General features: G+C 38.6%; 1 protein-coding gene across 2 annotated transcripts in view; it reads right to left on the bottom strand.

Moving 5' to 3' along the window:
• Positions 1-24,949, bottom strand: part of POU2F1 (POU class 2 homeobox 1) — a 202,575-nt gene that overhangs the window by 43,195 nt on the left and 134,431 nt on the right. For both annotated transcript variants that reach the window (XM_018046442.1, XM_018046443.1), the window contains exons 3-8: positions 16,405-16,505; positions 12,728-12,781; positions 10,767-10,886; positions 7,776-7,964; positions 6,240-6,366; positions 5,011-5,105 (exon numbers count right to left, since the gene is read on the bottom strand). In XM_018046442.1, coding sequence (XP_017901931.1) covers positions 5,011-5,105; positions 6,240-6,366; positions 7,776-7,964; positions 10,767-10,886; positions 12,728-12,781; positions 16,405-16,505 — 686 coding nt within the window. The remainder of the gene's footprint in view (positions 1-5,010; positions 5,106-6,239; positions 6,367-7,775; positions 7,965-10,766; positions 10,887-12,727; positions 12,782-16,404; positions 16,506-24,949) is intronic.

Here is a 24,949-nt window from a genome sequence, read left to right as displayed (position 1 = left end):
GAATAAGAACGAACGTGCGCTAGGAGATTTAAGTTCATGTCTGGAATGCTGCAAGCAAACAATTTACAGGGGCAGCTATATTCAAGAACTATGAAGACCATGTAACAGTGTGGCAGGCGCAACGTAACCCCAGTGAGAAAAGCAGAGTGTGACGCTAGATACACTACAGTTACAGCCAGGGTCAAACACGCACATCTGCGGACAAGGCCTGAATATGCAAAAATGAAGTCCATTATCCTGGAGTTTTCAAATGGTCTGAATACACACATCTCATGTCATTTAAGAAATCAGTCTTTATTTTTAAGAACATGTATCACAAATATGTCACTTAAACTATAAGTTTCAACAGCAGGAACCATCCCTGTCTTATCACTATCATATCTCCTACTTGTGATAGAATATTATAAAAAATAAGATTATTAAAAACTATTTTAGGGGGAAAAACAAATCACCTATAGTTTAAATAACTTAATAGCTTCATTTCTGACTATTTGTTCAAGTTTTCTTCCATAGAGCTTCATTTTTACGCTGTTAAATTATCCATAACCTCTAGAAGTTTTCCTACTCCCATACATCTACTGATCCATTGTTAACCTTAATTGTAATTATAGTAACAAAATTTTATACTCTGCTCTTCTCTCTTAACACTAGGTTTCAATGTTTTCTACTGTGTTGTTTCAGTCATCATAATTGTCAAAGCTGGGCTGAAAGGTAATAAAATCATAATAATTTATTTAGCCATTTCTTTATCGCTAGATATCTTTCATTTGTTTTCACTAATACAGATGAAACCACAGAGAAACACTGCATATAGTCATTTTTCCCACCTAAGTAGTTCTTTGAGATAAATTCACAAAGGATTTTTCTGTAACTGGATAGAGAGTATACCATACACGATTTCGTGGCTTCTGGCACACATCATAATGCTGGTTCTCAGTATACAATGTTTTCCACATGATTTGTGTTAGCAGTTTTAAAAAATGTTTTACTAATTCAGGAATAAACTGCACTTTGCTAATGCCTTAATTCTTATTTTTTATTACTTAAAGCCAAAATTTTCCCATGTGTTAATTATTACCTGTACTTTCTTTCATGTGAATTAACTTTACATCCACAATCCATTTATATATTAATGGTATCCTTATTCTCAAAGAGCTCATCAAATGTTATAGATTAAGCCTTTGTCTGTTGTATTAATACAAATGCTTTTCCCACTCTGCTTTTCTCCTTTTAGTTTTCAGTGTATGTAAGTTTTGAATTATCATTTGGGTGAACTATTTTTTCTTCCTCAGTATCTGCTGTTGCTTCAAATCTGAGAAAGCTTTGACTTATTTCTGGCTAAAAATATCCTGCTTCTTTTATGTCTTTAAAAATGTTTAATTATTTAAATCCATCTAAAGTTTATTTGGGGACATAAGGGTATAATCTATCTTTTTTGACTCACAGGCTCCAAGTAGAACCCTCCTTCTGAGTCCTCACTAGTGATGGGTGCTGCCCTGACTGCATCATAACTGCATCAGTTAACCTCTGTGTGAACAGAAGCCCAGGTGAGAGATTACAGGACAGGATTACAGATGGAGTCTCTGGTTGTGTACTTTTTTCCTTATAATTTTAATGCATCGTATACCCCTAAATTTTACCTCATTAGTAATATGCTCTCTCCAACTGAACTAACTGCCCCTGAAAACCACATAATAGGAATTGCGCATGCCTACACTTGGAGTAAGCGCCTCTCTATCATCCCTCTTCAATGAAGACAACAAAATTTATCTCTCTGGCATGCTGACACTGAGAAAATTTTAACCTGACCACCTGGAGGAACCCAAAACTTTACCAACCAAGTTAGAGTCCTGTGTGGTTATAACTTCCCAGTGAAACTGGTTGATGGTTAGAGATGTGTCTCAACTATCAGACAGTTGCTTTATTTCCAGGCTTGAAGTAGCCCCATTCTCAAATAATAAAGGACTAAAAATAGCTTGGGTACCTTTTGGTGGAGTGGTTACAGATAAGTTACCCCAACTCCAGAAACCTCAGGCTGGACTGGGACAGATCTAGAAATAGTAGAGTAAAATTCAGTGAGCAGGAGTCAGGATGAAGCTGTCAGCCCTGCCACTGTTCACAAAGCTCACAGGTCAGAAAGGAACTGCTGTATAGGTTTTCTTTTCAACCTCACTTTCATAATTCCGCTTATTCATAATTAAACACACCATTTAAAAGTGTACAGTTGGATGGGTTTTGACAACTATATTTAGTCATAAAACTCTTATAAGCGATTGAGATGCAGAAAATTTCCATCACCCTCAAAAGTTTCCTGGGCCCTCTGTGGTCAATCCTCACCCCTAGCCCCCATCCCCTGGCAACCACTGATATGATTTCTGTCCCTATAGCTTTGTTGTCAAATGCCATATAAATTGAATCATGCAGTACACAGTTTTTTATGTTTGTCTTCTTTCACCTGGCATAATGCTTTTGAAATTCATATATGATGTTGAATGTAAGTACATTTGTTTCTGTGGCTGAGTAGCAATCCATTGTATAGATATGTCAAATTTTATGTTATCTATTTACCAGCTGATGGATGTTTAGGCTGTTCATAAAAGCTCTATGAGCATTCATATACAGGCCTTTGTGTGAGCAAATGCACTCATTTCTGAGAGTACAGCTGCTGAGTCATAAGGTGTATTTAACTTGATAAGAATCCACCAAGTTCTTCTCTAAAGGGCCTGCATCAATCTGCAACCCCAGTGGCAACGTTTAAGAGCTGGGTTTGCTTTATATTCTCATCAATATTTGGTATTATCATAGTCTTTAATTTTGCCCGTTCTACTGGGTATGTAGTGATATTTCATTTTCATTTTCCTCATGACTAATAATTTTGAGCATCTTTTCATACACTTATTGGGTATTTAACATGCCTTCTTTGGTAAAATATCTTCAAATATTTTGCACACACCCCCTTGAAAAAACAAACAGGTTGTCTTATTGTGCTGTATGAGTTCTTCATTTAATCTGGATATAAGCCTTTTATATATATATGTGTGTGTGTGTGTGTGTGTATGTATATATATATATGTTTCAAGAATATTTTCTTCCAGTCTGTGGCTTTTCATTCTCTCAACAGAAGCTTTTAATTTTTATGAAATTAAATTTATTACTTTTTTTCTTTTATGGTTAGTGCTTTTTGTGTCCCACTCAAGAAATTACCTTATCCAGGGACACAAAGATTTTCCCTTAAGTTTTTTTCTAGAAATTTAGGTCTGCAACCCATTTCAAATTAATCTTTGTATATCACTGTGAAGAAGAGGGTGACAGAGGATGAGATGGTGGGATGACATTACTGCTTCAGTGGATGTGAACCTGGGCAAACTTCGGGAGATAGTGAGGGACAGGGAGGCCTGGAGTGCTGCCATCGTGGGTTCCCAAAGAGTCAAACGTGACTGAGCAACAACAATAATATTGTTGTGAAATAAGGAGTGAGGTTCTTTTTTTTTCTGCCGATGGATAGCCAGTTGGTTCTTGATAATGCAGGTCTATTGGACTTCTGCTCTATTCTATTCACATGCCATTATCACACTGTCTTTCTTACCATAGTTGTGTAATGATTCTGGACAACGAGTAATCCTTTAACTTTCTCACTTTTCAAAATTGTTTGGCTATTCCATGACCTCTTCAATTCTGTACAAATGTTAGAAACACCATGCATATTTCTTCAAAGAAAGCTGTAGATATTAATTGGCATTGTATTGAATTTATAGATCAATTTGGAGAGATCTTATTTTACCAATCGAGGTCTTCATGAACACATTACATCTCTCCATTTACTTATGTCTTCTTCAATTTCACTCAGCAAGATTTTGTAGTCTTCAATGTACAGGTCTTATAAACATTTTGTTAAATTTATTCACTGCAAATATTTTTCTTAATTTCAATTTCCAAATGATTTTTATTAATATAAAGATTTTTGTCTGTTGACTTTGTATCTTGCTTGCTAAGTTACTAAGTAACTTTGTATCATACTTGCTAAGTTCATTTACTAATTCCAGCAATATTTTTGTAGATTCCTCTGAATTTTCTGCATAGACAATCATGTTGTCTGCCAAAGGAGACCCTTCCTTTCTAACTTACATGTTCTTTATTTTTCTTCTCTTACTACATTGCTAGGCTCTTCAGTACAATGCTGGATAGAAGTGCTAACAGCGCATAACTTGTTCAATCTTTATAATGGTTTTTTTCGGTAGATGCCTTATAGCAGGTTGAGAAAGTTACTTTCTGTTCTTAGAAGAGTTTTTTTTTTTAATCAAAACAGTTGTTGAATTTGGTCAAATCTAGTAATTTGTTAGTATCAAGTGATAACTTCCATAGTTATGAACAAAGAGAATCAGAGATGGCAGGGGAATTGAGGATCAGCTAGTTCAATTACCTACTTTACAGATAGGGAAATGGAAGTACAGAAAGGAGAAACGATACGCTCAACGTCACAGCTAGGAAAGAAACAGAACTAGGTCTAAAGCCTTAACCTCTTAACCTCTAGATGCCTAGACTTGTACTTTTTCTACAGTTAAACTCTGGAAGAAATTAGCTAAAGCAATACAGCAAAGTTGAGATAGGGAATAAAACGCAGAGATAAGAGTTTCTTCACAGTTTCTGAGAAAGAGCAAAGAACAATGACGGTTTTAACTGAGGCGCTAGGTGTCTAGTTCAAGTGGTAATCTCTACTGTCATATGTCGGGGGGAGGGTGGGCAAAGAGCCAGAATGCATTACTCATTCAGTGGTAACATAGCTACTCTTTATGAACATGTAAGAAAATAGGGACTCCTTGAGGGTCTTCAAAGACTACATCAATTTGGCAACATCGTTTTCTATGAAGCTGATAAACCTAGCTTTGAAATTTTGGTGAGTTTTTAAAAACTATTCCAATTATCTTTATTAGGGAGTTGAATTAGACAGAGCCCCAAAGTATCTCAAGACAACAGGATAAAAGAAAGCAACCCTCATGGAAGAAAACTGACCTGGGAGGTGAGGGCGATGCTTGGCTGAGACTGTAGGAGGTTGGCTTGGCTTTGCTGAGGTAGTTGTGTTAGAAGATTTTGCGCTTGCAGGAGACCTACAAAACACAAACATGTTATGTCCAACATTAAAGATTACCTTGAACATATGGCATAAGAAGATGAAGTGAAAATTTTTAACTGATATCCTGATAGTCCTACTGGTCTTAAAACTCTTAAGGTCTTATTTGCCTACAGTCTTATTAAATACAATTCAGTCTTATTAAATACAATTTGGGCAAGAAGAAATGGAAAAATGTTGAACTGGTATATGTCTTTGGTGTAACCTAACCTCTCTGGTTGATCAATTTTTTTATTTTAGGAAGGAATGGATGAAAGCGAAGAAGTATTTTAAATGGAGCAGCTTGAAACTCCAAAAAAACACAAACAAACAAACAAAAACCTCACAAAGCTCTACTTCTTAACCAAAAAGCAATTAGAAACTGCTAGTATATGCTAGACCAGAGAACTGTCTAGTTCATGAAAGGGGCAGGCTATCTTAATCGTTTAAAACTGGAATAGGTATGTGTACAACAAAAGATTTTTGAATGATCAAGCAAAAAGGCTAAAAAACAAATAATGAGGAAGCAGTAATGCAGTAATATTCCTTGGGTTGAAGCCTTGATACTCTAATACTGTGTATATTGATTCCATTAACCAGCCCAACAAACATGATTGTACTTTATACAGAAATAACACAACATTTAGCACTAAAAGGCCTTGAAGATTTTTTTTTATAACTCCCCAAATTTCTACAGTTTCTACCATGATACCCTCTTTTTCTTAAACTTTAAAAGAAAACCAGTGATTGTCAGAAGCATATATTTTCAATGCTCAAATCCTCAGCCCACATTCTTTGAACACATTCCCATGAAAAACTATCAAAACACTAGAAGCAACTTATCCAATATATGTTCAGCAGCTGAAGAATTTAACTGAGACTTTTGGTCAAACTCACAGTACTCCTTACTGAGTAAGCATATGAAAGGCAGGGAATGATGACCTTCAATAATGAGGTATGCATGACAAAGCTTCTCCAACATGAATATTGAGCTTAAATTAAAAAAAAACAAAAACAAAAACAACCCACTGTTTTAATGGACAGCTTCTGGGCCAAAATACAATAGTTAGCATCTGTGTGGACAAGTGGACAGCTTTGGTGTGCCACTAATAAGCTCTAAGGAGGTGCTCACCCTGCTGGCCCTGGGGCGTCTGTGAGATGATAAACTGCGCTGGTTGCAGGTTGGTTGTTGGATGGACCAGTACAAACTGTTGCAGGTTGAGATTCTGCTGTTGAAGTTGTTGCAGTTGTTGCAGATCCTAAAAAAGTAGGATTACAACATGGATTGGAGATTCGAAATAAAAGTGTGCTTAATCTCAAGTTTCCCAGATGATGAGTTCTGTCATCCAAATAAAAAGAGAGTCAATATTTGACATTATTATAAACTCCTATCAAGGATGTGCTCTGGATATGTTCCAAAGCGTGCAAAGGAACCTGAAGCTGCGACACGGACATGCTGTTTCTATGAGCATATATTGTGTCCTGACTTACGCAAAATCTAATTTTCAATAGTTAAATGCTTATGGTGGTATCTTTAACATGTAGAGAACAACATGAGCTTTAAAAACCAAGTGAGAAAAGAATATGTTGCTTTTTTAAGTGACTGAATTTCCTCTTGTAGAGCAAAAATTAAGTGTTATGTCTGAACCTGTATCAATAAATTAAAAGACCTATGAAATTTGGCACCAGCCTAACTCAACTGAGAAAACAGTGCATAAATTTTAAAAAAAGCTATCCATATAAAAATCTGATCTATAACATATTAAACTTGCTTATATTGGCTTATTATTTCATGAATTTTTAATGTCCTTGCATGTATGTTATCTTATTAGAATAATGTCAAGATAGAGTCTCACAACTTAGGCATGAAAAACATTTATTTGGTAATGAAAAAAATGGGCAAAATAAAAACAATGACTATTACATAACAGTCATAAACATTAGTCTGACATCTATTCTGTACTTATAGTTTATTGGCTTTTTTAATGTTTAGTCAAATTCTAGCTATAATTTAAGCCCATTTCTGAGTTTTCTCTGGGGGTATAAAACAATTATTTGCATTGGACTCATAATAACTCTTCATCATTTCACTGATGTGACTACTTCTACTTTTTTCCTCTCCTTGAGATAAAGGTTTCCATTTACTTTACTCCTTGGTAGAACTGTCTATGCCTCTCTAAATAAATTTTTATTATCTCTGGATACTCTGCCCTAAAACGCAAAAATTAAAGCCAAACAACACTCTAATGCAGTTCCGCACAAAGCCAATCACTCTGTAGCAGAGAGATGGTTCCCAGTTCCTCTTACAGGCGGGTGGCAACACCCACTGCAGAGCATGTGAAAGAACGCGTGCCTGCTGTAATTAGCTAATTAAATATAGCGATCCTCTGCTCCAGAAACACGCCAGCTAATTATTCAAGAGCTGCCACCTACTATAAACAGTTATTCAAATAATCGGTTATGTGTTTATAATACCAACTCAAATAAGCAAACAAATGTATTATTTCTAGTTCAGTAGTAAAGAAGGCTTCATCACTCACGTCACTGATTTAGAGCTTCTCAGGCCTTTAAGTGCCCACACTAACAATCAGAAGTGAACTTAAGACCACAGAAACTCTGCCATCCTGTTCCTCCCTTCCCGCCCCAGCGATGGGAGTCACTCACTCACCTGTGCGATCTGTATGGGCTGAGACAAGGGGATCTGCGTCATGGGTGTGGCGGCGGAGGCGGAGATGGTGGCCCCAGCAGCGCTGTGCTGCTGGCTGGCGGAATGCTGCTGCACGGCGGCCGCCAGCAGCTGCGCCTGTGCCTGTGCCTGCTGTAGCAGTAGCTGCTGCTGGGCTGGGGTCAGAGTCAGCTGAACAAGATCAGGACAAGCAGTTGGAAAGGGTTAAAGGAGATGCACCCCTAATGCAAGGCAACTGCTTTGAAGCAAGTAACTCAAGTGGTATTAAACCATAGCCACCCAACTTCATATGGCAAGTATGAGGCTAAAATGTTCATCAGTGATCAAGCTACCATTACTTGCAGACCATTTACATTAAAATAGTGGTCCTCACTCTGGACTTAATCATTCAAGCTTGTCCAGGCCCAAGGGTTCAGGCAAAAAAGTAATTAACTAGTAAGCAACAAAGAAAAGAATCAATACTGACAGGAAATGAAAAGAAATTTACACCCAACAGAACAGCAAGTGATTAGTGAGATGAATAAGGAACAAGGATGCTGGATGTGACCAGGAAAGAACTGATAAGGCCCAGCTTCTTCTCATTAGCATGAATCCCTGCCATATTCCATCACTTTCATTATGTTCTAAGATATGATTAAAGAATATGAGGTCCATTTGTTTCTTTTCCAAGTCTCCCTACAGCCTCCTCCCCAAGGATCTTTTCTGTTACTGAAAGCATGGCATCTCTGCAACTTTACATCCTCTTTCCAATATATTATCTCTGTGAAACAGGTGGTGACAGCCACTCTCTTTAGAGGCAAACGGAGCCCCATGCCCAAGTTTGACAGAAGCTCCAGCCACATGAACCTGGATTCCCAAGTGTCTCTTACTATTGTAAACACTAGGCACGCAAACGAAACCCAAACAAGAAAACAGGAAATGTATTTGAAGATTTACACTTGCTTTCAAAATGCAGCTTTTTTCAAACACACTTAAAGTGTTAAGTATGTTCTACCTTCTTTTTGGTGACATGTTCTGATCAAATCAAGAAGGAATATTCTGAAGAGCAAGGATGTCATTTAGTGGCATAATCCTTCTTCAAAAAAGGTCCAGTACAATTTGTGTATTAGAGACAGAATCAAAATTACATCATTCAAAATCCCAATACCCATCAAGAGAGATGTTTATAAATATTTTATATAATATGTAAACATATATTAATTTCTATTGATGGGATTTTGTAAAACAATTCTGCAACTATTCTTAAAAGAGCCTTCCGCTGCCAAAACACACTTAACTGAAATGAAGGAAATAAAATATTTTGTAGGTTGATGTGATATGAACTGAATAACAAACAATTCTTCCTTACCACTCCTCTTGACTCCCCCACAAAAGATAATTTAATACACAAATTTTCAACATTGGAAAATATTTTTAATGGGGCCTCAGAGAAAAGACATCTGAAAAGTTAAAAGCTTAATATACTTGCACAGGTCAATTTACTACCAATATTGAAAGAGACACGTGTACCCCAATGTTCATTGCAGCACTGTTTACAATAACCAGGACATGAAAGCAACCTAGATGTCTGTCGGCAGACGAATGGATAAGAAAGCTGTGGTACCTATACACAATGGAATATTACTCAGCTATTAAGAAGAATGCATTCGAATCAGTTCTAATGAGGTGGATGAAACTGGAGCCTATTATACAGAGTGAAGTAAGTCAGAAAGAAAAACACCAATACAGTATACTAACACATATATATGGAATTTAGAAAGATGGTAACGATGACCCTATACGCGAGACAGCAAAAGAGACACAGATGTAAAGAACAGACTTTTGGATTCTGTGGGAGAAGACGAGGGTGGGATGATTTGAGAGAATAGCACTGAAACATGTATATTATCATATGTGAAACAGATCTCCAGTTCAGGTTTGATGCATGAGACAGGGTGCTCAGGGCTGGTGCACTGGGATGACCCTGAGGGATGGGATGGAGAGGAAGGTGGGAGGGAAGGTCAGGATGGGGAACACGTGTATACCTGTGGCGGATTCACATGACTGTATGGCAAAAACCACCACAATATTGTAAAGTAATTAGCCTCCAATTAAAATTAAAAAAAAAAAACTTTACTACCAAAAAAACCCAGATGACATTTATTGAACGCTATGACACGCCAGACACTGTTCTATGAATTTCATCTACATCACTACTCTTAATCTCTAAAACAATACTGTGAGCTAAGTATTATTAACATCTCTCTTTAACTGAAGGAAGCCTGAGGCACAGAGAGATGAGGCACAGTACACTGAAGAGCCAGGACATGACTGCAGAGGGCTCATTTTAGAACACTGCGTGTGTGTGCTCAGTCACTCAGTCGTGCCCGACTCTTTGTGACCCCACGGACTGCAGCCTGCCAGGCTCCTCTGTCCACAGAATTTTCCAGGCAAGAATACTGGAACAAGTTGCAATTTCCTACTCCAGGGGATCTTTCTGACCCAGAGATCAAACCTGTGTCTCTTGCATTAGTGGGTGGATTCTTTACCACTGAGCCACTTGGGAAGCCCCTTAGAACACTACACAGTAATTTTAAATGTTTTTCTTTTATAGGTACTAATCCACTTTTAACTTCTACTCTACAGTGATGTTATAACTCCAACTGACAACCACTGATACAATTTCATCACTGTAACTATTTCAACCAGGGGAACATGATTTCACTGCATGATGAAGCAACAGTTGAAACAGTGGTTTAAAAAAGTTCTTAAGTTTACCCAGAGCCTATCTGCCATAGTAAGAAAAAATACACTGAAAACTCATGACAAGGATAGCTCTTTTTTCAGAGCTGTTTACAATGTAGAGAATTCCTTTAAAGACATATGCCAGGCATAGCCATGTATCTGCTACAGTCAACAGATCTAGTCAGATACTGGCCAATGGCAGTTTTGACACAGAGAAAGCTTATTACAAATCTCTCAGTGAAAACTTACCCCAGTTATCTGTCCTCCAGCCAGCATAAGCTGGGTCTGGGGGATGGCTGCCTGCACTGAAGGCTGCTGGGAAGGCTGGCTTGGCTGCTGTGAATCCCCCGATTCTTCATTAGGTTTAGACTGAGGGGGTGGGGGGAGAAAAAAAGATTTAATAATTGATTTTTTAGAAGTACTAATTTCATATTTTAAGACTTACAAAACAGACTTATCTAATCATTAGTTTTCCAACTTCACATTTCCTTTCTTATATCTTTGTATTTTCCTAATTTTATGTATTAAGTTTTCAGACTTCTTATTCTAAAACTAGCAAAGCTGCTTAGTTTTTCTTAATTTTAAAATTTTTCAATAATTCTTAATTTTTAAGAAGAAAAAGTAATTTGGTCTTCCACTAGTTGACAGAATTTTTCATAAACACAAATCTTTAACTCTGGAAATAAAGAGTAAGGGAAGACCATATTTTCAACCTATGTTTACACTAGACAGACCCTCTATCTCAACATTTGGACATGTCTTTGGTGGTCAGTGTAAAACCTCCCTATATACCATCTCAGAAATTGATTATTTGACCCACAGAACTTTTCCACTAATGTTTTAAAGAACTATAAATTTAGCATTCCCCCATCAAGTAACACACAAGCTTAGAGGGAAATGCTGCAGCCAAGAGGGAAAGAGAATATGATCCTGAAAGGGGCACTGAGAGAAAATTTTATGGTAATTAAAACCGGTTATGCAGAGCATTAAACTTCTGCCTAGATTTGCATATTTCCCACCACCTGTTTTGGGGACTGCAGCAAGGCTAATTAACATAAAGGCTCTGATTAATTCTGCCAGTCATTGAGAGATAATTACAGTGCAAGACTGTAAACATTCCACAGTGGAGATACAGCCTGTTTGCCAACATCTCTCTAAGGGATAACAGTTTACCATGGCAACCAAGGCAATTTTCCACCTCCTCTCCCTCAAAAAGGAAGGTCACATTATCTCCTTTTCATTTCTCTTCTCGTCTCCATGTGTTACTAGGTCCGTATTTCACTTGGTTTCAGGGAATGCTCAGTCCAAGGTCTTTAGTCATTAGCAACCCTGAAATCAGCCTTCCAGAATACTCTTTTTCTCTCTTGACTGTTAGTTACCTAAACACTATAATGAAAGGAAGCAGCAGGTTGACTGAAGTATTATGGAGTAATGCGTAAAAAGTAAACTTTGCATGTTATGCTGAATGGTTCATAGAAACAAAGCACCTAGATTTAAGTTTTGTTTTTAAATTTGACTGTATGAAGCTCATTAATGTTTATAAGTAGGCTTAATTGCAATTCTAAGACTCATGACATGGCAGAACTGTCAATCTTCTAAACTCGTCCACTTAAATATATGCAATTGCCCCCTGGTATCTACAGAGAATACATCCCAGGACCACCCCCAGCCCCCAACCCCCTGCCCCAGACACCAAACTCTGCAGATGCTGAAGTCCTTCACAGCCAGCTCTCTGTACCCAGATGTGGAACCGGGGGTGGGCAGGGCTGACTGTATAAGAAAAAATGAGCCCCAGGAGGAAGTGACTTGCCAAAATTCACACAGCTCGTGAGTGGCAGAATGGGAATTCAAATCTAAGACTTAGGTCTCTCATTTTATTGTTCTTCCCTCTAATATAATGTTTTCCTAACATATGAAAAATCATAAATGGCTGTACAACTTAGAAACATTTTTACTGAACTTCCAAATAAAACCTTGAAAGCAGACTTTTCTTGTTCACCTTTGGACATTCACAGTGATGTAATATAAAATGGATTTTTATTAATGGCAATGACTATCATTATTTGAATTTTCATGAGATTCAGTAAGAAAAAAAGTAATACTTCTAAGTATTTTTGTTATAAAATTATTGCATATTCATTACAGAAAAGTAGAAAAATATGGTAAAAATGAATAGAAAAACTGACCCACAGTCCCACGTCCCCCCTCACCTGTACACTTAGAGACTGAGCGGCAGCCTGTAAGCTTGTCCCAGCGAGCTGGACCTATAAAAGCAAAGTAACTGGGGAGATTCTGATCGCATGCTGTTGGCATCCATCACTAGAGCCTGTCACCAACAAGTCTCTACAGACGCGTGCTCTGTTTAGAGCCAGGCACATGAAGACGTTTACCTTAAGGAGCTGAAACTTCATGGAAAAGCTCACAGTACCTCCACCTCCCAGCAGAAAGTGCTGTTGAAATTTCTTTTCTGAAGATGTTTTCCCACACTAAACCTGCATCAGCAGGCATGCCACACTTGTATTCGACATTCCTTACATTACACTGTTTGTACTCACAGGATACTGAGTTTCTAAACCCTTAACTCGTCTTCCACATTGTGTTAAAGAACACAGAAGCAGGCTACTTATAGACATTATCTTTACCCTTAGAAACAATCAGAATTATCTACCCATTCTAATTTCAAAGTTTCATGTATATAAAAGTAAAAATCTTATACACACACATACACACCTACATAGTCAAGTCCTTAAAATATTTATTGTCATAATTCAAAAATCCTGGCTGAAATAAAGAATCTGTCCTATAAAGCACATATAAAAGTCTGTCAGAATAGTTAATACTAACACTTCACACATTCAAAAAGTTCAAACCATGGTTATATTAAAATAAGGGTCATCCTGTGGCAACCATGATGATAATAACCGATTCAGGCAACCGTCACTAATGGATGTTCTAACTAATGGGTGAAATTTAAGGAGCAACATGATATTTATACATTCTCTCCCTATCTCTCCATAGATATTTATTAATTACACAGGGTAAAATAGTGGGAAAATCAGGAAGACAAGTGATCACAGTTAAAGCCACCAGTAATGATACATGTTCCTTCTACTATGATGCACTTAGAAGAATACAATATTATTTACAGTGTATTTGCCTCTAGTTCTAATTGTGATGAAACATCAGTCAAATCTAAATTGACCAACACTATATAAAACAACTGGATTGTTATATAAACTAGGTTTGAATATATGGAAACCTACCCTAGAATGGCAGCAGTGGGAATTAAAAGTAGGAAACATGAGAAGTATCACAAAAGTACTACACTTTTGGAAACTGACTGGATATATATGAAGAAAAAAAAAAGTTATGGATTATTCCAGGGTTCAAATTTGGAAAACTGAAAAAATTTATCATTAACAGGATAATTCCATTTTGGATTTAGCACACAGCATCAAGACTTCCTGAACTTAAAGTTTCTTTGTGATTTTATTTCAATCATGATGTTTCCAGTTAAAAATCTGTTGAGGAACACAAGTCTTACAGTATCTCCTTATTAACTACGAGGAAGAAAATTACCTTTATAGTAGACAAATTTGAGACACTACCTTAATCAAATCATCAAATTCAGTACAGAATAATGGGACAAGTTGACATGTATGCTGCTGCTGCTGCTAAGTCGCTTTAGTCGTGTCTGACTCTGTGCGACCCCATAGACGGCAGCCCACCAGGCTCCTCTGTCCCTGGGATTCTCCAGGCAAGAACACTGGAGTGGGCTGCCATTTCCTTCTCCAGTGCATGCATGCCTGCTAAGCTGCTTCAGTCGTGTCTGACTCTATGCGACCTTATGGACAGCAGCCCACCAGGCTCCTCCGTCCACAGGATTCTCTAGGCAAGAACACTGGAGTGGGTTGCCATTTCCTTCTCCAAGTTGACATGTATATACATACACAAAATGTATGTGCACAAACACAAACACATAAAGCATATATGCTAGCTGGTAACAATTAGTGATACCAGATGAAGAGCTTTTGGCTGAAAACTGTTCTATTGTTATTCAATTTTTCATAGACTTTAAAGTTTTCAAAATAGAAGTTGAAAACAGAAAGTGAGAGCATCCCTTTACAACTCCATTTAGCTAGCTCCCAATATCCTTTGGGCTTCCCTGGCGGCTCAGATGGTAAAGTAACTGCCTGAAATGCTGGAGACCTGAGTTCATCCCCTGGGTTGAGAAGATCCCCTGGAACAGACATGGAACAATGGACTAGTTCAAAAGAGGAAAAGGAGCACGTTAAGGCTATATACTGTCACCCTGCTTATTTAACTTATATGCAGAGTACATCACGCAAAATGCCGGGCTGGATGAAGCACAGATGGAATCAAGATTGCTGGGAGAAATATCAACAACCTCAGATACGCAGATGATAGCACTCTAACGGCAGAAGGCAAAGAGGAACTAAAAAAGAACCTCTTGATGAAGGTGAAAGAGGAGAGTGAAAAACTTGGCTTAAAACTCAACATTCAGAAAATGAAGACCATGGCATCTAGCCCCATCACGTCATGGCAAATAGATGGGGGAAAAGTGTTAACAGTGACAGACTTTATTTTCTGGGGCTCCAAAATCACTGTGAATGGTGACTGCAGCCATGAAATTAAAAGATGCTTGCTCCTTGGAATGCTGAAGCTCCAATATTTTGGCCACCTGGAAAAAGAGTTTGGTGAAGAGCTGACTCACTGGAAAAGACCCTGATGCTGGGGAAGATGACATCACTGACTCAATGGACATGAGTCTGAGCAAATTCTAGGAGATAGTGAAGGACAGGGAAGCCTGGTGTGCTATAGTTCCTGGAGTTACAAAGAGTCAGACATGACATAGCGACCAAACAACAACATTCTACTTGGCTTAAAAATCACCCTATGAAAAAAATCTTAAAATATGTGAGATGAGCTCCTCATTTCTTCCTCTGTACTCGTAAGTTCTGCCATCCATTCATTCATTTGTTCAACTAATAATTATTGAGCATCTATTATTTTATGTCCATATGTGCTTTTCATTGAACCTCCACCACTAGTACCATCTGGCACTACCAAAATCACTACTGCTGACCTGCATAATTTGTACACCAAACTGGTCCTAGGGTTTATGTGAAGTAAAGACCAACAAGTTGTGCAAAGTGAAGCTTTAACACGTAACTGTGAGCATATATCAAGCAGCTGAGACACATTCCTAATCTGTCTCCCAAATGCTTTCACTGTTTATTTACTTTCAATTTTCAACCAGCTCCCATATCCCTCAACTCCTGGAGAGTCAATATTTGTTTTTATATTCCTCTTCTGTTTACATTAATGATAACATATGGATGATAGATTTAGAACCTGCTTTAGACTTAGGAGAAATTCACGTAATATAAGAGTAATAAAGTTGAACTCCAAACCAGGATGTTCACAGTCAAGCAAAACCTCTAAGTGGTTGCCCAAATGTAAATGGTCTGAAATTGCTTTAAAGAAGGAATACGAGCTGTGAACTCAAAGCCTTACACAGCAGGTCTCAGGCAATGGGTGTTAAATCATTTTGGATGACTTTGTAATCTACTATTCAATACTTTCAGTGATTCACCACAGACCACACTCACAAAACAGTAACCCAGTTGTAAATGTATCTGTTCAAACAAGGAACTCTTTTTCATACAGCTGTGGGGTCAACAGCTATATAGTCAACTAAGTTAAAGGATTCCCTAGTAACCATTCAGAATGACACGGTTAGATGCTGGTAACACCAGGTTTAAATCAACTTTAAAAGCCCCACATTCTGAAATAACTTTACTAAGCCCTGGCATTCCATGTCTCCATTTTTCACTCTCACTCATAGCTGAGCAGAACAACCTACCTGATGGAGATGTCCAAGGAAAGCCTGGGCCTGGGCTGTTGAGATGGCTCCTCCAACGGGCACAGGCTGCTTCTGAAAGTCCAGACCATTGGTTTGTGTGCCTAGAAAGCAAGCAAAATAATACAACTATTGAAAACACAAAAACTGAACTAAGCACCAGACTGTTCTTAAACAGGTGCATTTATTTTGTACAAGCACCTATTTTGTACAAGCATTTTTCTAAGTGCCTCCAAGGAGGAAAAGAGATTCAAAAGGATGAAGAAAATACAGTAAAATGATTTCTCTTCTAAAGACAGGACCGCAAGACACGTACATGAATGCAGATAAAGCTTAAGAAACAAAAATATGAATAATAAATTATAAAATCATGTTAGTTCAAAAGTGAAAGCAGCAATTCGAGCAACTGGGGTCAGAATAAGCATGAAACCTAAGGTGGCTTGAAGAAAAGATCATCATCATTATGCTGTTGTAAAGGCTGGTAGAGACAGAGCTCTTATGTGAGTTCCAAGGCTATCTTCTAGTCTCTCCTTTCTCGATACATGGCTTGGACAGAAGAAATTAACAGGTGACTTTGCCAAGATTGAGATGAATTTACTCTTAAAATGCCTTAATGAGTGACAGTAAAAGCAATCACTTAGATAAACAAAATGATTTCATTAAAGTATAGGTCGCTGCATACACCCAGTTAGCAGGGGCTCCGCTGTCACTATCGTTCTCCATCTGTTAGGTCACTCAGTGCCTTTAACCACTTACACTGCATCTAATGTGGGAGTCAGACTAATTTATGGAAAGACATAGCCCCCCACTACCCAGAAATACATTCTAAGAGATATACTACATTGTTTCCAAATCACTGTGTCTAGCTACTATTTAGGAATAACCAGAATATTTTGTAGGGCATAAAATATAATGGACTATGGGGACCTGCAAGAACCATGGAGTCACTTGAACACGGCAGTGAGTTTCCGTTCCCTACCACCGGAGCATCTCAATGTCTCTTCCTCAGCCTCGTGTATGCTGACAGAACAGACCAGTTAGAAAAGAACAAGCTAGGAACTTCAGGTGGTATTTCTAAAAGGGGGCTAACTTCTGCTATTATATATCCTAGCTGAGCAAATGCATCATTTTAATAGAATTAATTAGGTAGATCACATGACTCATAAGACCTATTTAAGGTTTGAGATAATTATTTAAAAAGTGCACATGTATTTCACCTCCTTGAAAAATCTCATAGTCATTGTTCTCGTATGGTTTTTCCTAAAGTTTCTCATAGATAGGAAATATAGAACTTCTTACATATATGTAATTAATGAAACTAACAGTACATGCTTGCATCAAGTAGTGTGAGACACTAGTTGAAATAAAATTTATTTTCACTTCCATAAGCCACATACAGAAGGTTCACTATTTAAAGTTGCTCATTTTTGTCAATGGCTGCATCTGCATCTTGACGCAGGAAGTCACTACTTATGTCAAGACTGTAAGACTGTACCACTAGAGAAACGAGCTCAAGATACACTGAAGTGAAGTCGCTCAGTCCTGTCCGACTCTGCCAGCCCACGGACTGCAGCCTACCAGGCTCCTCTGTCCATGGGATTTTCCAGGCAATAGTACGAGAGTGGGTTGCCATTTCCTTCTCCAGGGGATCTTCCCGACCCAGGGATCAAACCTGGGTCTCCCGCATTGTAGACAGACGGTTTACTATCTGAGCCACCAAGGAAGCCTCAAGATACATAAATATAAATATATATATAAATAAATCAACAAGGCTAAAAGAAGATAAGATTTTGAAAAACAGAGGTAGCACTTAGAGATTAACACATCACCAGTTGAAGAAGTCTTTCAGAAACAAATATTTCACTCTCATGGAGACCATGAGACCACTCTCTGTTCGTCTCCAAGGCAAACCATTCAATATCACAGTTATCCAAGTCTATGCCCCAACTAGTAATGCTGAAGAAGCTGAAGTTGAATGGTTCTATGAAGACCTACAAGACCTTTCAGAACTAACACCAAAAAGATGTCCTTTTCATTATAGGGGACTAGAATGCAAAAGTAGGAAGTCAAGAAACACCTGGAGTAATAGGCAAATTTGGCCTTGGAATGCGGAATGAAGCAGGGCAAAGACTAATAGAGTTTTGCCAAGAAAATGCACTGGTCATAGCAAACACCCTCTTCCAACAACACAAGAGAAGACTCTACACATGGACATCACCAGATGGTCAACACCAAAATCAGATTGATTATATTCTATGCAGCCAATGATGGAGCAGCTCTATACAGTCAACAAAAACAAGACCAGGAGCTGACTGTGGCTCAGATCATGAACTCCTTATTACCAAATTCAGACTTAAATTGAAGAAAGCAGGGAAAACCGCTAGACCATTCAGGTATGACCTAAATCAAATCCCTCATGATTATACAGTGGAAGTGAGAGATAGATTTAAGGGCCTAGATCCGATAGAGTGCCTGACGAACTATGGAATGAGGTTCGTGACACTGTACAGGAGACAGGGATCAAGACCATCCCCATGGAATGCAAACTAGTACAGCCACTATGGAGAACAGTGTGGAGATTCCTTAAAAAATTGCAAATAGAACTACCTTGGGACCCAGCAATCCCACTGCTGGGCATACACACCAAGGAAACCAGAATTGAAAGAGACACATGTACCCCAATGTTCATCGCAGCACTGTTTATAATAGCCAGGACATGGAAACAACCTAGATGTCCATCAGCAGATGAATGGATAAGAAAGCTGTGGTACATATACACAATGGAGTATTACTCAGCCATTAAAAAGAATTCATTTGAATCAGTTCTGATGAGATGGATGAAACTGGAGCCGATTATACAGAGTGAAGTAAGCCAGAAAGAAAAACACCAATACAGTATACTAACACATATATATGGAATTTAGAAAGATGGCAATGACGACCCTGTATGCAAGACAGCAAAAAAGACACAGATGTGTATAACGGACTTTTGGACTCAGAGGGAGAGGGAGAGGGTGGGATGATTTGGGAGAATGGCATTCTAACATGTATACTATCATGTAAGAATCGAATCGCCAGTCTATGTCTGACGCAGGATACAGCATGCTTGGGGCTGGTGCATGGGGATGACCCAGAGAGATGTTATGGGGAGGGAGTTGGGAGGGGGGTTCATGTTTGGGAACGCATGTAAGAATTAAAGATTTTAAAATTAAAAAAAAAAAAAAAGACCATCCCCATGGAAAAGAAATGCAAAAAAGCAAAATGGCTGTCTGGGGAGGCCTTACAAATAGCTGTGAAAAGAAGAGAGGTGAAAAGCAGAGGAGAAAAGGAAAGATACAAGCATCTGAATGCAGAGTTCCAAAGAATAGCAAGAAGAGATAAGAAAGCCTTCTTCAGTGATCAATGCAAAGAAATAGAGGAAAAGAACAGAATGGCAAAGACTAGAGATCTCTTATAGAAAATTAGAGATACCAAGGGAACATTTCATGCAAAGATGGGCTCGATAAAGGACAGAAATGGTATGGACCTAACAGAAGCAGAAGATATTACGAAGAGGTGGCAAGAATACACGGAAGAACTGTACAAAAAAGATCTTCACAACCCAAATAATCATGATGATGTGATCACTAATCTAGAGCCAGACATCTTGGAAAGTGAAGTCAAGTGGGCCTTAGAAAGCATCGCTACGAACAAAGCTAGTGGAGGTGACGGAATTCCAGCTGAGCTGTTTCAAATCCTAAACGATGATGCTGTGAAAGTGCTGCACTCAATATGCCAGCAAATTTGGAAAACTCAGCAGTGGCCACAGGACTGGAAAAGGTCAGTTTTCATTCCAATCCCAAAGAAAGGCAATGCCAAAGAATGCTCAAACTACCACACAATTGCACTCATCTCACATGCTAGTAAAGTAATGCTCAAAATTCTCCAAGCCAGGCTTCAGCAATACGTGAACTGTGAACTCCCTGATGTTCAAGCTGGTTTTAGAAAAGGCAGAGGAACCAGAATTGCCAACATTCAAATTGCCAACATCCGCTGGATCATGGAAAAAGCAAGAGAATTCCAGAAAAACATCTATTTCTGCTTTACTGACTATGCCAAAGCCTTTGACTGTGTGGATCACAATCAACTGTGGAAAATTCTGAAAGAGATGGGAATACCAGACCACCTGATCTGCCTCTTGAGAAATGTGTATGCAGGTCAGGAAGCAACAGTTAGAACTGGACATGGAACAACAGACTGGTTCCAACTAGGAAAAGGAGTACGTCAAGGCTGTATATTGTCACCCTGCTTATTGAACTTATATGCAGAGTACATCATGAGAAATGCTGGGCTGGAAGAAACACAAACTGGAATCAAGATTGCCGGGAGAAATATCAGTAACCTCAGATATGCAGATGACACCACCCTTATGGCAGAAAGTGAAGAAGAACTAAAAAGCCTCTTGATGAAAGTGAAAGAGGAGAGCGAAAAAGTTGGCTTAAAACTCAACATTCAGAAAACGAAGATCATGGCATCTGGTCCCATCACTTCATGGGAAATAGATGGGGAAACAGTGGAAACAGTGTCAGACTTTATTTTTTTAGGCTCCCAAATCACTGCAGATGGTGACTGCAGCCATGAAATTAAAAGACACTTACTCCTTGGAAGAAAAGTTATGACCACCCTAGTAGTATATTCAAAAGCAGAGAGATTACTTTGTCGACTAAGGTCCGTCTAGTCAAGGCTATGGTTTTTCCAGTGGTCAGGTATGGATGTGAGAGTTGGACCGTGAAGAAAGCTGAATGCCGAAGAATTGATGCTTTTGAGCTGTGGTGCTGGAGAAGACTCTTGAGAGTCCCTTGGACTGCAAGGAGATCCAACAAGTCCATCCTAAAGGAGATCAGCCCTGGGATTTCTTTGGAAGGGATGACGCTAAAGCTGAAACTCCAGTACTTTGGCCACCTCATGTGAAGAGTTGACTCATTGGAAAAGACTCTGATGCTGACAGGGATTGGGGGCAGTAGGAGAAGGGTTCGACCGAGGATGAGATGGCTGGATGGCACCACCGACTCGATGGACGTGAGTCTGAGTGAACTCCGGGTGTTGGTTATGGACAGGGAGGCCTGGCGTGCTGCGATTCATGGGGTCGCAAAGAGTCGGACGCCACTGAGCAACTGAACTGAACTGATGGAGACCGTAAAAATTCCACACACTGGATCCATTGTCGAGTTCTCATAAAAATAAAAATAACAAGCTTTTTGTAAATCACAAAGAAATACACAAGTTTGACTGATTTCTGGTGTAAAAAGCCTATTCCCGTGGCCTACATGTAACGCTATTTAAGTACTCTGCTCTTCCTCTTGTGGATAAGGAGGGGTGGCATCAAGTCATGGTATCCAAAGCATGGTATGATCAAAACATTGAAATAACAACTCAGACAACCAGAGATCTGAGATGCAAAGGCACATATTTTTTTTTTTTAATTAAAGTGCTGAGGCTTCACTGGGATATGAGAGGTAGAATAACGTAGATACTGCACAGAAATCATTCTTGTAAAACACATTCTGAGCTAAAGAAAGGAGAAGGGAACAGATACACAGCCATACACAGGGATATCCTATTCAGACTTCAGTATGAAGACAGCATAGAAAAATAGGGATGCTGGGAGTCAAAATCAAATGTGTGCCTGAGAAAATAGCAGCATTCAAAGGAGCAATCAGGGAAACTAAAAGGTTGGGGGAGCAGGCTGAATTACATATGCAGATTAACATAAGATACAGCATAGAGTTTCAGAAACCCTAATAAAACATCTAAGACAAGTGATCCTGAGGAGTTTAGAAATGACAGGTCAGAGCTAAAGAACTTGTAAGGTTATCACTAGAACAGTATTACTGAGGTAAACTTCAAAGGTCTTGTATACAGCACCTCCTTATCTCATTGGAGAAGAAACAGAGATTAAGGAATCTTAAGTGAATTGCTCAAGATGTCTGAGCTAGTTGGTGGAAGGGCTAAGACAAGGAATGGGTTCCTGACTCTGCATAAACTCACTCACAGAGAAAGGATAGTTGAAATTAGTAAAGTAAAAAGTCTATTAATTAAGAATGGATATACGTATAGATCTTCTTTAATTAACAATGGGGTTACGTTCTGATAAAACCCTTTCTAAATTGAAAATATCCTAAGTCAAAAATGCATTTAATACACCTAACCTACAGAATGTCATACCTTGGCCTGACTTAACTTAAATATGCTCAGAACATTTTTATTAGCCTGCTGCTGCTATTGCTGTAAGTCGCTTCAGTCGTGTCCAACTCTGTGCGTCCCCATAGATGGCAGCCCACCAGGCTCCGCTGTCCCTGGGATTCTCCAGGCAAGAACATTGGAGTGGGTTGCCATTTCCTTCTCCAATGCATCAAAGTGAAAAGTGAAAGTGAAGTCGCTTAGTCGTGTCCGACTCTTTGCGACCCCATGGACTGCAGCCTACCATGCTCCTCTGTCCATGGGATTTTCCAGGCAAGAGTATTGGAGTAGGGTGCAGTTGGGTAAAATCATCTAACGCAAAGCTTGTTTTATAATAAAATACTGACTATCTCACGTAACTTAATGGAGAAGGAATATGGCAACCCACTCCAGTGTTCTTGCCTGGAGAATCCCAGGGACAGAGAAGCTTGGCCAGCTGCCGTCTATGGAGTTGCACAGAGTCGGACATAACTGAAGCGACTTAGCATGCATGCATGCATTGGAGAAGAAAATGGCAACCCACTCCAGTGTTCTTGTCTGGAGAATCCCAGGGACAGAGGAGCTTGACAAGCTGCCGTCTATGGGGTTGCACAGAGTCGGACATGACTGATGCAACTCAGCAGCAGCAGCAGCATGTAACTTAATAAATAATGTAATGTAAGTGAAAAACAGAATGGGTGCATAGGTGCTGAATGGTTATAAGTGTATCAGTTGTTTCCCCTCCTGCTGCTGCCCAGCACCCAAGACAGTATCCATCACCAGCCTAGGAAAAGATCAAAATTTAAGATTTAAAGTATGGTTTCTACAGAGTCCATGGATTCAAAGTATGGTTTCTACAGGGTCCATATTGTTTTTGCACCATCATAGGCTGGGACTGCATATAGAGAAAAAGTTGAAGATAAGAGGGTACCTAATTAGGAGATGTAAAGACAAAGAGTCAGAGGAAGCAGTTAAACAAGTAGGAAAAAGCTCCCTCAAGACTAACATCCTCAGGAGCCAGAGAAGAGAAAGCTGCAAGGATAGGGTAGTATGATCAAATGGTACAGAAAAATATAAGGATTAAGTACTGAGAAAGAAGAAAGAAATGGATCAAGAATTAATGAAATGAGGGAAAACACGTAACAGAAATATCAACTTGGTTCTTTTAAAAGAATCATATAACCTAACAAACTTCTGGTAAAATAAAATAAAAGGAGCAAATAATTTAAGGATAACCAAATGAGCAAAATAAAAAAAGTCACAGAAACTAAAAAGAAGATATTATGAACTGATAAATAAAACTTAGAGACAGATAACTCTCCAGAAACTTTATCAAGACTGACTCAAGAAAGGGAAAAAAACAAAACAAAACAAAAAAAACCCAAGAGTCCATAGCATTTGAAGAAATTGAATTAGTAGATTAAAAATATTCCCCAAAATGAAAAGTCTAGATTATATTATTCTGCTTGCAAAAATTCAAGGAAAAAATAATTCCAATCCTATACAACGTTATCAGAGTGTGGTTTAAAAAAAAAGGAAATACTTCATAACTCATTTTATGAGGCCAGCATAACCTTGATACTAAAACTTGACAAAGTATGAAAAACAAAAATCACAAATATATGAAAATATCCTAAATAATAACAAAAATAATCCAGTATGATAAAATATTGTGACTAAGATGGATTTATTCCAGGAATGCAAGGTTGGTTTCGGGCTAAAAGAAATTCAAATAATGTAAGGGGGTAAAATCATACAATCACCTCAAAAGATGGAGAAAAACATTTAGACAAAATTTAATAACCACTTATGATAAAAATTCTAGGTGTAGGAAAAGAAAGAAGCTTCTCTAACTTGAGAAAGAGTAACACTAGATGCACTCACTTAAGATTAAGAACAAGATAGGGGTGCTAGCTATTGGAAGGCTTAGTCAGCAAAATAAGGAAAGAAAACAGTAAGCTGGGGTGAAAAAAACAAACCTTCTTCCTAGATAATTTGATTATGGATATAGAATATCCTAAGGAGCGTTTAACACACAAGATGTTTATAAAGACATGCAAGATGGCAGAGGAGAAGGATGTGCGCTCATCTTCTCGTGAGAGAACTCCAAAATTACAACTCACTGTCGAACAACCATTGGCAGGAGAATGCGGGATCCCAGCAAAAAAAGATATCCCACGTCAAAGGGCAAAGGAGAAGCTCCAACCAGAAGGTAGGAGGGGCGAAATCACGATTAGAATCAAACCCCATAACCGCCAGAGATGCTTGGAGGGCTCAAACAAAACCTGTGCGCAACAGGAGGTCCCACAGAGACTGAGCCAGACCTGCCCCTGGGTGTTTGAGTGTCTCC

This window comes from Capra hircus, chromosome 3 (genome assembly GCF_001704415.2).
Source record: "Capra hircus breed San Clemente chromosome 3, ASM170441v1, whole genome shotgun sequence".
Lineage (NCBI taxonomy): Eukaryota > Metazoa > Chordata > Mammalia > Artiodactyla > Bovidae > Capra > Capra hircus.
This window is presented reverse-complemented; position numbering and strand designations above follow the sequence as displayed.